General features: G+C 35.4%; 3 protein-coding genes and 1 non-coding gene across 5 annotated transcripts; 3 read left to right on the top strand and 1 right to left on the bottom strand.

Moving 5' to 3' along the window:
- LOC109717741 (protein DSE2) lies at positions 657–1,243 on the top strand. The gene has a single exon (XM_020243629.1). The coding sequence runs from the start codon at positions 811–813 to the stop codon at positions 1,096–1,098; it is 288 nt and encodes a 95-aa protein (XP_020099218.1). The 5' UTR covers positions 657–810; the 3' UTR covers positions 1,099–1,243.
- On the top strand, positions 8,573–9,360 carry LOC109717494. The gene has a single exon (XM_020243315.1). It carries the CDS (start codon positions 8,765–8,767, stop codon positions 9,113–9,115), a length of 351 nt encoding a protein of 116 aa, XP_020098904.1. The 5' UTR covers positions 8,573–8,764; the 3' UTR covers positions 9,116–9,360.
- On the bottom strand, positions 10,801–14,613 carry LOC109717493 (high mobility group B protein 14). Of its 2 annotated transcripts, none has more exons than XM_020243314.1 (5): positions 14,381–14,613; positions 13,053–13,110; positions 12,935–12,979; positions 11,058–11,132; positions 10,801–10,963 (listed from the first exon to the last, which is right to left on the bottom strand). In XM_020243314.1, exons 1-5 carry the CDS (start codon positions 14,533–14,535, stop codon positions 10,925–10,927), a joined length of 372 nt encoding a protein of 123 aa, XP_020098903.1. In that variant the 5' UTR covers positions 14,536–14,613; the 3' UTR covers positions 10,801–10,924. The 2 variants fall into 2 exon arrangements, with proteins under 2 accessions (XP_020098903.1, XP_020098902.1); XM_020243313.1 differs by having other exon boundaries at positions 11,058–11,138; positions 14,381–14,611.
- On the top strand, positions 14,699–14,771 carry TRNAR-ACG. The gene has a single exon. It is a non-coding gene; the product is annotated as a tRNA-Arg (tRNA).

Genomic DNA, 15,389 nt, shown 5'->3' with positions numbered 1-15,389 from the left:
TAGATTTATTTACATTTGGGTTGGCCTAAGAACCAAATATTAGAAATTTGTAATATATAATATGTTTGTATATATATTTGAGCTATATTGAGCCGAACACGAGCGAGCTGACTACAACTCTTATTCAACTCGTTAAGATTTCGAGCTAAAAAATTCAGCTCGTGTTCGACTCATCTACTAAACGAGCAATCGATTTCGAACTCATTTCAAGTCGAACTGAACTGACTCGTGAACAGCAGACAGAATTGTCAATCGTACGTAGTGTATGTGTACAGCTAAAGCCTTAAATGTATGTTTATTATTCAGTGTATGTACACCTAAAAGCCTTAAATATATCATATATCTTCTAGTTTGGTTGAAGTTTTCACTAAAGTGCTGGCGAATCTATTAGTGCAGTACAGCCTACTATACAATACGAAATTTGTAGTAAATCAATCCTATTAATACATGTACCTGGTGAAAGCTCACTCGAACACGTATACTGGAGTAATTTTATAATTTGAGTCTTTAAAAAAAAGGCTTTTTTTTAGCTTCGCATGCACGATACAAATTAAAGGGAAATTTACCGACACAATCATCATGATAATCCCAACTTTAATTCATAATTAGCTCCGTAAATTAAGCAATTATCCACTCATTACATTATATTGTAAATTAATTGACTCCAAATCTCACTCTCTCTTACTTATAAATACCCCTCCAAATTCTCTCCACCTCTCCTTGTCCCTTTCCAATTTAAAAGCTCCAAACTTTGAATCCAATACCCTCTCTCTTTTACTACACCACCAAACAACTCAACACAACACACACATGTCAACCTCTTTATCAATGGCAACAACGAGCTCTAACTCTAAGTTTAACTCCAAATACAAATGCTGGCCCTGGAGCTGCAGTAGACTGGGCTTCTTCTCTTCCTCTTCTTCTTCTTCTTCGTCATCGTCGTCGTCGTCGTCGTCTTCGTCACGGTGGAAACGACTCAACCTGAGCTTCTCTTTGCGCGACGACGTCTTATTCCGCGTAGTTTACGTCGCCGAAGCCGTCATCCTCGTCTTCGCACTCTGCTGCTTCTTCTGCTGCTGCGGATGTGGCCACATCTGATCAAAGTTGGGATTTTCATAGATTTGTAATAAAATTTGGATTTTGTTTTTATTTTTATTTTTTGCACTGTTTATTTTATTTTGTTTTGTTTACTCTCTCTCTCTATTATGTGTATTGGAACCAATTATTAATTAGTTAGTTCAATGGGATTTTTGCATATATACCCCTCCGGTTTCTAGAAACTAAGTTTTATAAATTTTAAAAATTATTTACATGGTGATCAAAGTATCGTAAAATCGACAATTTTTTGACGGCCTATATGAACCGTTTGCTTGTTTAACGGTGTATAGCAATCCAAATTGCTTGAATTTTTGATAGAAAATTCTTTAAACTATTTAGATAATGTTTGATAACTCTGATTATGAATTGAGAAAATTTAATCTTTATTTTAAAAAGGTCATTCATTTATAACCGTTCATTTTTCAACTCTTTAATGAACTTGATAATGATTTTTAAATATTACAAAATTTAGTTTATAAACAGTTCTAATTATGTAGATCAATTTCAACGGTGCCGATTATCAATTTGAAGTTCCGATCATTTAAAACGACTTGATAGGACAATGTCCTCAATCTTATTAATAGAATAGTAAATGGACTCTCTCTCTCTCTCTCTCTCTCTCTCTCTCTATATATATATATATGAACTAGCTAAAATACTATTAATAGCATCAATAACTTGGTGCTATTAAGTTTTCCGACCTTGGATTAAAAGATGCGCGGTTATGATGATGTGGGCTCCTTAGAGTTGAGTGGATGGTTGGTTGAATAGTATAATCGAACGGATGAAAATGATAAAAGAGGTAAATCTAAAGCCAGAAAATTTGATAGCACCAAATATTTCGTGCTGTCGATAGTATCCCAGCCGGACTATATATATATATATATATATATATATANATATATATATATATATATATATATATAATTTTATTTGTTTCTTAGTTTTAAAAAACTTTTCATGATAAAGGGTATTTGCAATATATTACAACGGTTTGATGCATCTATGGTTCCCTTCATTTTCAATGAACCAATTAAGCGCAATCCGAGTATCATGTTAGTGTTTAGTAAAAAAAAATGTCCTTTGATCGACAATGTTGTTCTCTTTTATGAACATTTATTTGTTGCTCAATATTTTGTGCACAACAACAGCAAGGTTAGATCATATTGTAAGTAATTTTTCACAAATAAAAACTTTATGAAACAGTCATCCATGTGAGACCGTCTCATCTATCATTTACGCAACTTTGAGATTTATGTCGCTCACGTGATTGATGACGTCGAATAAAACGGTCTGAGATTGGAATCATCCCCTGCCAAATTTTTGTTCCCTTACTACACTCTTTGGTAATTTTTTTTGACCTTAATTGTTTTTTAATCACTTGTTCTTAATAATTATTTCTTTGATCATGTTGTGATAGCCAAATAGGTATTTTACCTGTCAAATATTTCATGCTTGCAGAACGTTGTCTTTTCAATCAACACTTCAAAAAAAAAAAAAAAAAAAGAACAAAGTTTAGCATTTTATTTTTTATTTTTTATTTTTTATTTTGGACGTTCTTAAGCCACCAAAATAACACACTCATTTCTATTCGAGACCGGACATATAGTCGAATAAAAATTTGGTAGGAATAGCCTCCAATATATAATTGCTCTATCTGCTGCTTATACTGTTCTAAATTTTATGTCGACTGCATGATGAACGGTGGATAAAGTGGTCTTACATTATAAATCACTCCAACTAAATTCTTCTGCCTACACTGTTCTAAATTTTGTGCCGACTACATGATGAACAGTAGATAAAGTGATCTTACACTATAGACCACTCCAACTAAATTTTTATCCTTATCAACTATAATAGCAGTGAAATATGCCTAAACTTTAATGTCGAGTAACAAAAAAAGGACTTTTACAAACCTAGAGTAAGCTTTGTATGTATGTAACATTTAAAATGCGGACCTGGACTAGGCCGCAATTATTATGCAAAAAAGAAAAATAAATTAAGATCCAGCCCAAATCCAACAAGAAGCCCAATTGCTAAGATTTTTTTGGGCTTGTTGAATGTTGAGAGCCCTCAAATGCAATTAGAAAAAAGTTGCGACAAAAGTACATAAAAAATATAATTCTCATTTTTTTCCGGTGGGACGTAGAAATTTTCTTACTCGAATTATAAAGAAATATCTTTTTATCATTCTCATATTCTCGGCAATCTCATATGAAGCTTTACTCAAAATGTCAATATAATTCTCTCGCTGTGAGGCATCAAAATTCCGTCCTCGTTGGAACAAAATCTGATGCTTCAAAAAACTCAATTACGGTAATCATTAAAATTTTAATTTTTTCAATTAAACGAAAAAAAAAAAGTTTACGTCCTAGAATGCGACGAGTAATAATTTTGGGGCCCTCGCTGCAAATTCGCGTTCCGTTTCGGAGGAGCACAAACGGAACGGAATTTCAAGTGGGCCCCACTAAAGATGGGGAGTGGTTGTGGGCCCCACTAAAGATGGGGAGTGGTTGTTGCCGCGTCCCCTCACATCATCGCCAGTAGATTTGTTGGACCCGTTCCACGTGCCTCACATCGCCAGCTCAGCATAACAACGGGCTCCTTCGTCGACATTCGCCCCCACTACTCCCACCAATCATCACTCGACACATGTCAATATTCCCTGGATTTATTGACGTGGCGGCTTGTGACTCGTGGATTTAGGTGTACCGTGCGTCACTAGTGGTCCAGCTGATTTTGATCACTGGAGTAGACCGAGTTATTCGCTGCACCGGGTGCAGAGCTTCATTTCACATATTGCACTCTTAAAATATAATAATTAATGTATTTTACATAATGTGAATCGTAAGATTTGTTAGTTAATTCGCGAATTATTCACGAATTATTGAAAATTCGAATTAAACAGTCCATTTATAAATTTTTTTTCTAAAGAAAGAAAATTATTCGCGAATTTTTGGTCCAGCTGAATTATTCCCGAATTATTGAAAATATGAATAAAAACTTATAAATTTTAATTTTTAAATATAGATTATCTTATATTTTATACCGAATCTATTTTTTAAGCCAAAATTTTCAACGAATTTAAAAATTAGAAAACGAATTTTATGCATATTATATCCGTACCGAATTTTTGCCGAATCCGAATTAACTAACTATGATCGTAAGTGCTAACCAATTATTTCAAAAAAATATGCTGATAGTAAGACCGCACTCATCGCACTTAAGGATTCAATTACAGTGTTCAAGAATTTCGACCTGATTCAACTCACCTAAACATAAGATTTATTGTTAAGTCTCGTGCTATTAGGTCTATTGTGAACTTCAACCTCACTCAATTCAACTTATTAGCTTACTAAACTTATAGTCATATAATTGAAAGTTAAAATTATTTTAATCAATAAATAGCTAGCCAACATGCAATAGCTCTTTTTGTACAGTTAATTTCTGGTACGAACTGAGGCCTAGGTAATTAAATTTAAACGCTTATAATTTCTCATGCGTAAATTTTTTAAATAGAAAAAGATTGTATTTATTAAATTAGAATTTGAGTTTAAAATATGATTATTATATATTACATGCAGGTTGTTAAATATTGTTATTTTAACAGAAAATTTTTTTATAGTTTAAAATTTTAAACTAATGTATTATTATTATAGATACTAAACTCAAATCTGATCATGAAGCTTCTAGTAAGTCTCGAATCCTCGAGGATGAGCTATGTACATTAATAGAAAAAAAAAATAATGAAAAAAAACTTAAGCACACGGATCATGAGGTGTAAACGTACACCCGGTGCAGGAAAGTATTGCCAACAGATCTGGGGACGAGTGTCGACACGTGTAAAGTGGGCGTACCAGCGTGCATAGTGTCTAGTGTCTCCAAACGAGTTCCAATTTATATAGGTGTTATTTTTATTTTTAAAATTATATTTTTTATAAAATTTAAATTTTTTTTTATATATTTTAATATTAAAAAAATATTGAATAAATCATTAGATAGAGATAAAATTAATACACAAGAATAGTGGAATAGATCGGAGACTCTTTAATGAGACGTTATTGGAGAGTCTTTATTCATTCGAGTGTGGTTATGATTTAGTTTTAAAAAATAATTGCGTGGAATGATTCAAAAAGAGCATATATTGTATTGAGGGTTGTTTTGGAGTGGAGCGGCACACACTGAACTAATTCCACTACCAATAATTTCAGGAATCCGAGATGGGTACGGATTCGCTGTTTCTCACCAAACACCAACTCAGCCTAAGTTGTGGCCATTATTTTTTTTTAAGTGTTTCCTTATTATTTTAGTGGGTTATTATTATTATTATTATTGTTATTATTATTTGGTGCATGAACTTTTTTTTTTTTTTGTTTAATTAGATTAGTTATTGATTTTACATAGTTATTGCACTCTGTAGAGTGGCGTGAAATAAGAGGACACATCCTCTATAATCCTATGCACAAAAAAAAAAAAAAATACTCTGCTTGTGAGCATAGTTAGTTAATTCGCGTTTAATTCGCGAATTATTCGCGACTATTTAGAATGCCGAATTAAACGCCCGCATCCGCATTTTTTGGAAAAATGCGTAAAAAAACGCGTTTTTTTCATCAATAAAAATTATCCGCGAATCATTCGCGATTCGCGATCATTCGCGATTCGCGAATGATTCGTTCAAAAAAACGGCGGTCACGGACTCGCGGCTCGCGTCGTCGCCGCCATCGTCGTTCCGCCATCGTCGTTCTCCTTCTCCTCCGCCGCTTTCGTCGCAGAAGATCCTTGTAAAATCTCTTTGAAAAAAAAAATTTCCGCTGAAATTTTTTTTCCCCAAAAATTTGTTGTCCCTAAAATTTTTTTTGAAACAATTATTTTATAAATTTTTTGAAAAGAATTGAATTTGGGACTTCGGAGCTTGTAATCGAAATGGCGCTGGGTTTGGGGAAGAAGATGAAAAATCGCGGCGTTTGGAAATAGATTGACGCACGGTCCACGAGGCCACTTCGGCCTCGTGGACCGCATGAGCCATTAACTCATTATATATATATATATATAAAATTTTATTTCTAAATATATATTTATTTATTATACATAGTATTATATTTTTATATAAAAATATTATTATATAATATTTTATTTATAAGAAAAATATAGTTTAATATTTTTTTTACTTAATTAGCTTAATTTTGTAGCTTTTAATTCTTATATTCTTAATAAATATGAATATTTATGCTAATAGCATAAATCTTGAGAGAAAAAGATTTAATTTAATCGCCGAATTTTTTATCCCGAATTTTTAATTGGTGAACGTATAATATCCGTATAAATTACGTATCCGAATAATTATCGAATCCGTTTTTTAACCGTATTTTTCAACGAATTTAAAAATTAAAAGACGAATTTTATCCGAATTATACCCGTACCGAATTTTTGCCAAATCCGAATTAACTAACTATGCTTGTGAGTTGAACTCCCCATCAATTTGTAGCAAAACATATTTATTTTCCAAAATGAAATGCTCTTCAAGTTAAAAACATACAAGGGCTCTGAACATAGAATTTTTACACCACAAAATGCCCTTTTATTACGACGATAGAATACACGGTAAGTGAAAATTTCGAACCAAACAGATCTTAAGACAAAGTTTAAGGCCTAACATATATATGTAAGTACTCTTGCTAATAGAAAAAGTATATGTATGGTTCATTGCATTGTTCCGTCAAAAACAACGCCGGATTTTATCGAGACTCAAGGGTAGGGCTGGCAAACGAGCGAGCCGGCTCGCGTTCGGCTCGTGTTCGGCTCGATATTCGGCTCGCTCGAGCTCGACTCGAAATTAAATGAGCCGAGCTTGAACAAAATAAAAGGCTCGAAATTCATTTCAAGCCGAGCTTGAGTATTACTCGGCTCGTTCGAATTAGGCTCGAAAAGCTCGAAAAGCTCGAATATATATATATATATATATATATATAATCATATATTATATAATATATATATATAATATATATATATATATGAACGTCCGGCCTACTTACTTATGAGTATTGGTTCTTATATACTCATAAGATTTCGGCTCTTAGATTTATTCCATTGATCATTTTTATCCGTTAGATCATACTATTCAAACAATTACCCATCTCAACTTAGGGGACCGCTATCATTTTAATGTGGGACCACTATCATCCTAACCACACATCCCATCAACGATTAAAAATTTATGAGTACAAGGTCTATATCATAAAGTATAGTAGCCCTATATATATATATAAAAGAGAGAGCGAGAGAAGAGAGAGAGAGAGAGAGAGAGAGACGGAGAGAGAGAGAGACTGGGTACTATTAGTGGGCTACTATTAGTAGCAAAATCCTATTGTTGCTATCAGTTTTTTAGCCTTTGGATTAACTCTTTTTATTATTTCAACCATTTGGATTAAAAACTATAACCCAGTGAAAAACACTCAACCCTAGCGAGACCACTAACTCTAACGACTAATATCATCCTGACCTTATATTTTTCATCCAAGGGTTTAAAATTCGATAGCAAAATGAAGCGTTTTACTATTAAATTATAGTATTCCAGCCTAATTCTATGTATATATATATATATATATATAATATATATATATATATATATATATATATATATATATATATATTTATATATATATATATAATATTTATAAATATAAATGTATTTTAATTATATATAGGCTTTAATTTAATTTGGGCCATTATTGTTCGCCCATAAAATAAACCCAACAAGTACAACCCTGCAATTGAGCCCAACTCTAAATTGCATAACACACTCTCTTTCAGACATTACTGTTGCACATAACCCTAAAACATGATAACATTCAAATTTTCAAATCCCTAATTTTTTTCCCCTCTTCTCTCTCTCTGCTGACCCTCACCAGTCAGGCAATCACCTAAACTCACATTTCTTACAATTATTTTTGTATTTTGAACTAATTGGACATGTTACATCAAATTATAGGTAATGTTCTATAAAAATTAACTATTGATTATATAATGTCGAGAATTTCAATCGGCTCGTTTAGACCGCTCGACCGAGGCTCGGCTCGGACTCGGAAATTAGGCTCGCTCGAGCTCGGCTCGAATTAATTTCAAGCCGAGCTTGAGCCTAGATTTAGGCTCGAAATTAATTTCAAGCCGAATTTGAGCTGACATAAGCTCGCTCGAGCTCGGCTCGTTTCCACCCCTACTCAAGGGAAACGCACATGCTGCACGTATTGGCACGGACTTTGTTGTACGCGCGCTCCATGAGACCAATCCATGAACCAGAGAAAAATCCTACAGTTTACACATCCAGGAATTGAGACAAACATTTTGAATATTTCGTAGTAAAACAATTAAAATTGTAATAAGACTTAGCATGATAAAATAATCATTGTTGGGACAGATTGTAAGATTTATATCTATTTTTGCGTGCTCACATACCATCTCCAAAAACATACAAACAGAGAGAGAGAGAGAGAGAGAGAGAGAGAGAGAGAAACTCCAAATCCTCTTTATATATAACACCCACCACACAAACCTAAAACCTCTCCCACCCCTAGCTAGCTAGCCACATCGAAAAATAACTGCTGCTGCTGCTGCAACAAACCCTAGCTAGCTAGCTAGCTAGCTCCAACGAATAACAAGCACAAATTATATGGATCAGACCCACACATCTCCGACCCACTCATCATCCTACTTCCCCTCCTGCATGGCGTCGCCGCCGTCGTGGCTCGTGCTGCACCGCCCGTCGAACCCCTCGCGCTTCCACCTCCTCGCCCGCGGCGACGCTGCTCAGCGGCAGCAGCGGAGCGCGCCGTCGTGGCGGAGGCTCCTGGACAGGTTGGTGAGGGAGGGGAAGAAGGGCGTGTGCAGGAGCATGCGCACGTCCAAGCCCCTCATCACCTTCGGATACGACGCCGCCAGCTACGCCAAGAACTTCGACGACAGCTGCCTCGCCGACGGCTCCCGCAGGTTCCGCCCGGAGGACGTCGCCGGAGCATGTTAGATTAAGAGATTTGTATTTATCGCAGGCTTTTCTTTTTTTTTCTTTCTTTTTTTTTTTTGCGAAAATACCCGCTAGCTAGTTTTGCGAAATCGCAAGTATATATGCTGGAGATCTGAATGAGAGATTTGCGGAGAGTAAAAGCAAGGGGGTTAGTTTTTTGCAAAAATGTCATCTTTGTCACTACCTTTGGAACATGCTCAGCTTCAAAATGTACAGTATTAAATAGTATAATAATTTTGGAGACACACCCATGCCTACTATCTTTTAAATTTTTTTAATATATTTTTACTTCTTTTTATTTATTTTCTCCTTTTTTTTTTTTTGAGGCGAATCGATTTTCCACTCAACTATAGATCATTTGGACAAACACTCCTCAACTTCCATTTTTCGTCGGTTCTGATATATCAATTCCGAAGAAGTTAGAAGTTGAGGGATCTAGTTTGTAATGGACTATTGTTGAGGGGTCTCCACACATATATACATTGTACATTATGAGAGCCACAAAAATAAGAAAAGGTCCACAGAGAAAAGAGAATATAAAAGAAAGCTTTGTAGCAGCAAATACAGATCAACCACTGAAAAGGAGTGAAGCATCAGAGCATATCTTATTGAGGGGGCAAAGGAGTCAATGGTAGGGGCCAATTGGGTCACCAAAACAATGATAATGTTTCAAAGAGAGTTGAAGTTCCAGGTTTAATAAGAAAGTAACTTTACTCTGGGGAACCATGTTCTTTTTAGAATAATAAATTGAACTGGGTAAAATGCAGGATAGAACCTGCTATATCTCTATACTCAAACACTGTAGTTTTTAAACTTAAATATCTGACGTAGAAGGGGAAAGAAAAAGAGTAAAAATAAATGAAATTTATCTAAACTATGATTTTAAAAGTTTGATTTGTCTATCTAATTTTCAATTAATTTAATTCTGGAACTTAGTCACATTAATCATGTAATTAAATAGTCTAATCAAATCTACTAGAATAATCGGTGTACTGAAATTCTGAAGGAAAGAGCAATCAAATTGCTCTAATCAGATAAACTAAAGAGTTGGGTAGCAAAATCGGAACTTACTCAACATTAGATAGTCAAATCAAAATGAGCCTAGTTCAAGATACTCCCACACATTTTTAGCAGCGAAAAAACAAATAAAAAAAGAACTTTCACTGCAAACAGGGTTAAACTGCTCCTTTACAATGAAACATACACTTTTTTTTCAGATTATGGAATGGCGAAGTTCAAGGCCTAAAGCGTTTGCGCAAAATGTTCAGAGACCAAGTTATAATATGGGAATAGTACAGGAACTGCCCATGTTTTTTAAACTAATAAACTAGGACTGCCGCAAGCTGGAGTCCAGTTGATGTGCCAGTAAGTTCTGAGTCTTTTACAGGGCACAACAAATATTTTGGATTTAACAAACCTGTTCATAAAGATCTTCAAATCATGATTTTTGATTTTTGTTTTTTTTTTTTCCATTCCAATCACGTGATGTTGTTTGATACTTTTGCGACAAATAGATCTGGAATAACATTGCTCCATTTGCACAATATATCTACTAACAGATGTCTTACTTTCGAATGCTCAATATTCGCTATTTTATGGTTTTAAAAATTAGCTTTGAAAATGCTAAACGTTTCATGCAGTGTAATGAAGCAAAAAAGAATGCAATAGAAGGTAAGAGAAAGAGGAGCCAAGAAGAAAAGAAGCTGAACTAAGTTTTGATACCAAATGACAAGCCCTCGCAAGTACAATGTACAAGATTGGCTTCTGCACACAATCCTTGATTTTTCATCAAACAATTTGATCTGATATTCATTCATAGTCGGATTCCTCAGAAAAGTCCCCACTTTCCTAGATGAAATAAGGAAGCAGAATAATAGAACATGATTAGTGTACAAAATGGATAGAATGAACTACTGAAGGCAGTAAATGAAGATCATTTTACCTTTCTCTTAATATATTCTGCCATTGCCCTCTCGAACTCGGCTCGCTTTTCTGTAGCTATATCATAGTATGCAACCTTTTCCTATCCAGAACAAGTTTATAAGCAATTGATACTTAATACCACTACATGGGGAAAAAGAGAAAACACAGAAGACAGAGGAAGAAAAGAGAAAAAATGAAATGAAGAATCTTCATATTCCTCGGAATATTCTGCCCTATGAAACTTATATAGTTCATGAATTGGTCTCAACTCGATTTTCCTTATAAGGAAACCATACAAGCTCGAGGTCACGCCCAACTTATTTCTCTTCCAGGGTGCATTTTCATGGTTATTGAAGTGAGTTTTAGCTAGCTAACAACTTGAGCAACAACCTGCCTTTTTGAAACAGACTGTTCTATAGAAACTCCTAAAATCCAAATTCTCTTCCCTTCTGAATATTTTTTGTTTAGATGAACAATTATCAAAATGAAAGCTGGCAAATAGAGCTATATGGACAATTATCTGATGTACACAACGGAGGTTCAAGGTTTTTTGTAAGCTAATCTAGCAGAATAAACCAACTGCTATTAGGAATACAAGAAATATCAAGGACCAGAAAAGGAGATTTCTGTGAAATGTTGCAACTAAAGAACTGAAAGAACAGAGCAATCATAACTACAAGTCTTGGAAGCACTTATTACTGTTGAGACTAGAAGCTTACTTTCTAAGAAAGCCTCTTAGCAGAAAGTTGTCTTTTTTCTTTTTTCCTCATTATTTTTGAATGAAAAAGGTAGAATGAGAACTTCTAGTCAGGAAGCTTTTTGCTGTTTTACATGCACTAACACCTTAAAATAGGAAAATCTGCCGACTCTTTCAGTCAAAGAGAAATGATACTTTTCTTGCTTAGCTAGGCTGTAGAGAAATATTTGTATCAAAAATAATCAAGGAAACTTGTAATAGAAGATTGTCCACTAATTGGCTAGATTGTACTAAGAGAAAGTGTCCGCTGAAATTTGATACATAAAATATCCGACCTTGATTTATCAGGGATAGATACTTCGTCAGATATTGGCTCTTAAATGTTTCAAATAACATGCTTTGCTATATAACATATTCTTTATGCACCATTCTTGTCATTTCCCCAAAATGGAGTGTGTTTAAGGGTTATGAACTCTATTTTCTGACTCTAGAAATGCATTCAAGGAACAAAAGTAGTGATATGCCCCATGTACAAAATTGTGTGCTAGAAAAAGTGTCCTTATAGTATTGCAAAGACAGAATGGAGTTTATATCAGAGCTCCCAGATCCCTACACAAAAAAAGGAAAGAAAAAAAAGGATTTTCTAGCCTAGCCCTTGGTGTATCGTGAGCCAATATAAAGCATGATTAAACTAGAAGTACAGGGCATCAAGTCTGGACTGGACAGCAGCAGCAGCAGAGTGACAACAACTTAGTCATTAATCCAAACTTATTCGCGTTAGCTACATAAATTAGATTTGTCCATTTCAGCTCCACTTACAGTTTCTTTATCAACATCGATTGCTATCATAACTTCCCATGATTGCAGTTTTAAGTTTCGTGCAGTCAGCTAAAGTAAAACCAGATAGAAAAAATGAAGTTTCTTGTTGTAACCTTCAATATTTCAAGAAGCAGGCTTTACACACTTCTTCACCTCATATTTTCTTAGTTGTGCTCAGAACTACCATTTCAAGGAACTAGTTGTACTCCTATGTTAATTATGTTTATTAAACATACTACTGCTGGTAGATAACTCGTACCCTTCGTACCTAATTCATAATAAAAAAATGATAAATCAATTGCAGAGAAAATAATAATAATAATAATAATAATGCTAAGGCCTGTCATGCCTCAAATGGGAAAAAGAAGATAGATGCTAACCTCAAATGACATTGTTTTCCATTTTTCTCCACATGCTTTTCCAATCTGGAAGACAATATGCATAAGCAACCAAAGGAAAGAGACTAAATTTGAGTATTAAGAGTACATATATACATACATCACGCATTGATTTGACATCTGGGTTCTCTTGTTGGTAGGTTTTCCTAAAATCTTCTCTTCAAAAGAACACCAGGTTTCGATGCACATTCACATAAACAAGTCAGCTTTCCGCAAGTCAGTCAACCAAAATATATAATCAATACACAGAGAGATGCTAGCTAAACAGAATGGCAAGACATAAGTAGTTATATTACTCATTTAGACAAAGCAAACTATAAATAACTATTACTATGATGCAGTGAATAAGCATACTTTAGGGAAATTATAACATCATGAAAGCAAACTCACATGCCAAACTTAAAGCAATACACCACTTATTGAAACTTCGCTAGATTTTATCTGGCACTACCAAATCACTTTCCACTCAAAATCATATACGTCTCTTTTCAAGTCCCTTTGTATTTTATTTTTCTATGTTCCTCAAATACTTCTTTTTTTTTTTTGGGAGAACATGTTCTTCAAATATTTCCACAAGCTATTACCTTCCATCCATCTGGACACAGAACTAACTAACACATCTAGACTCCCGATAGTTCACTAGAAAACAGTTACAAGCATCGATTTCTCGCCTAAAAATGAGCCATGAAAGAAAGAGAGATTGCCATTAAACCTCAAGGCCAGTTTCCTAGTAAAGCAGTGCATTTCTTTCTTTCCATCAGGCGAATCAACCATTAGGAATTGAGGAGAAAGGTTGTGTATCGTATGAGAGATTTGAGCACTCCAAGGTCAAGTTATATTGTACTATCACTAATTTGTTCTACAACAAAAACATACTTCTACACTAATTTACAGTCTCAGTTCAGACAGAACAGCAAAATATTCAGAGAGTGCAAAAATGCCCTAATCAGATGCTAACTAATATAGTCGACATAAGCCTCTATCTACTGCTTAATCTAGTAAATCAACAAACCTAATTACGCGCAAATTTTACATAGTTCTTGTTTGGCTTCCACTCATCAGCATTAAAAGATCTATAGATCTAAACCAAACTATCGCATTTTTCACGGTACATATGCATGCTTCAAAACTTTTGATTTTACTACCTAATGTAATAGTGTTTTTAAAATAGATGACCTTAACTTTCAAACTTTTGATTTTACTACCAAACCTTAGCATCGACTGCAACATATCTTTAAACTAATGGAATATTTTGTTACTCGATAGTAAAACAAAAAAATTTAAAAGTTTAGATATTCATTTAGGAAAATTTTAAGTACCTATTACGAAATTCCAAGTACCAATTTACAGTACCGAGTATCTATTTACCTACATTAGAACCCTAGGAAATGGATACAGGGAAGGGGTGATTATTAACGGGGGGCGTACAAGAAGTAGAAGAATGCGGTGGGGGGTTTCTTGGGCTTGTTGCGATCGTCCTTGAGGGGCTTCTTCTTCGCCCTAGGCTTCGTAGTCGCCCTCCTCGCCGGCGCCGGCACCGACCTCGCCGGCGCCGGCGCCGCCGCCGATGATCTCGTCTTCATCGCTCCGGAGCGCGGCGGGGACGGGGAAAGGGTTTTAGAAGGTTCTTCGTGGAAAAGATGAAGAGGAGAGGAGAGAAAGAGAAGGGAAAAATAAAATGAGGAAAGAAAAGCCAATATAAATTATAAATAATTTATAAAATGTTAAGGGAATTAATTATAAAATGACTCCGTGGCCCAATGGATAAGGCGCTGGTCTACGGAACCAGAGATTCTGGGTTCGATCCCCAGCGGAGTCGCAATTTTTTTATGTTAAGGTCAATTTTGTTTGAAAATGTATGGAGAGCCCCTCAAATGTAGGCAATTTTGAAATTGACTCTTAGGTCTTTTGGGTTATTTCGAAATTGACCCCTTACCTTATCTTTTTTGAGTCGTGCTACCCATACACCCCATATTGAGTTGTAGATCCTACAACTCTTTGATCCAACGGGTGATATAAACTTGGTTAAAAAAAAAAAAAAAAACAGTGTTAACCTCACTCCCACATTTTAGCCCATCACCTTTTTCCTTTTTTTTCCTAATTTTTGGCGCCAGCGAGCTAAAGAGAGAGAGAGGCGAGCGCGCCAGCGACTGAGAGAGAGAGGCGAGCGAGCGAGCCAGCGACCTAAAGAGAGAGAGGCGAGCGAGCGAGCGACCGAGAGAGAGAGGAGAGCTCGAGCGGGAGCGGGAGCAGGGCGCGAGAGAGAGCGAGGGCAGGGCGCGAGAGGGAGCGAGAGGAGTTGTGCTGTGCTAGAAACAGGGAGAACGAGAGGAAGAGAAAGAAGCGCGAAGGCGGATTCTGCGATCAAATTGGACGCGGCAAGTACGGAGGCGACAATCGAGGATGCGGCAAAATTGAACGACGTGGTTTACCCCGA

The sequence above is a fragment of the Ananas comosus genome, linkage group 11, assembly GCF_001540865.1.
Source record: "Ananas comosus cultivar F153 linkage group 11, ASM154086v1, whole genome shotgun sequence".
In the NCBI taxonomy this organism is placed as follows: domain Eukaryota; kingdom Viridiplantae; phylum Streptophyta; class Magnoliopsida; order Poales; family Bromeliaceae; genus Ananas; species Ananas comosus.
This window is presented reverse-complemented; position numbering and strand designations above follow the sequence as displayed.

What these genes read in the sequence shown, in the direction of transcription:
- LOC109717741 (XM_020243629.1), top strand. Translation starts at nt 811, where the DNA reads ATGTCAACCTCTTTATCAATGGCAACAACGAGCTCTAACTCTAAGTTT.
- LOC109717494 (XM_020243315.1), top strand. Translation starts at nt 8,765, where the DNA reads ATGGATCAGACCCACACATCTCCGACCCACTCATCATCCTACTTCCCC.
- LOC109717493 (XM_020243313.1), bottom strand. Translation starts at nt 14,535, where the DNA reads ATGAAGACGAGATCATCGGCGGCGGCGCCGGCGCCGGCGAGGTCGGTG. An exon ending in ACCGCATTCTTCTACTTCTT is followed by an intron (nt 13,111 to 14,380) that starts GTACGCCCCCCG and finishes GTTCTTTTGAAG; the next exon opens with AGAAGATTTTAGGAAAACCT. An exon ending in GGAAAACAATGTCATTTGAG is followed by an intron (nt 11,139 to 12,934) that starts GTTAGCATCTAT and finishes TGTTCTGGATAG; the next exon opens with GAAAAGGTTGCATACTATGA.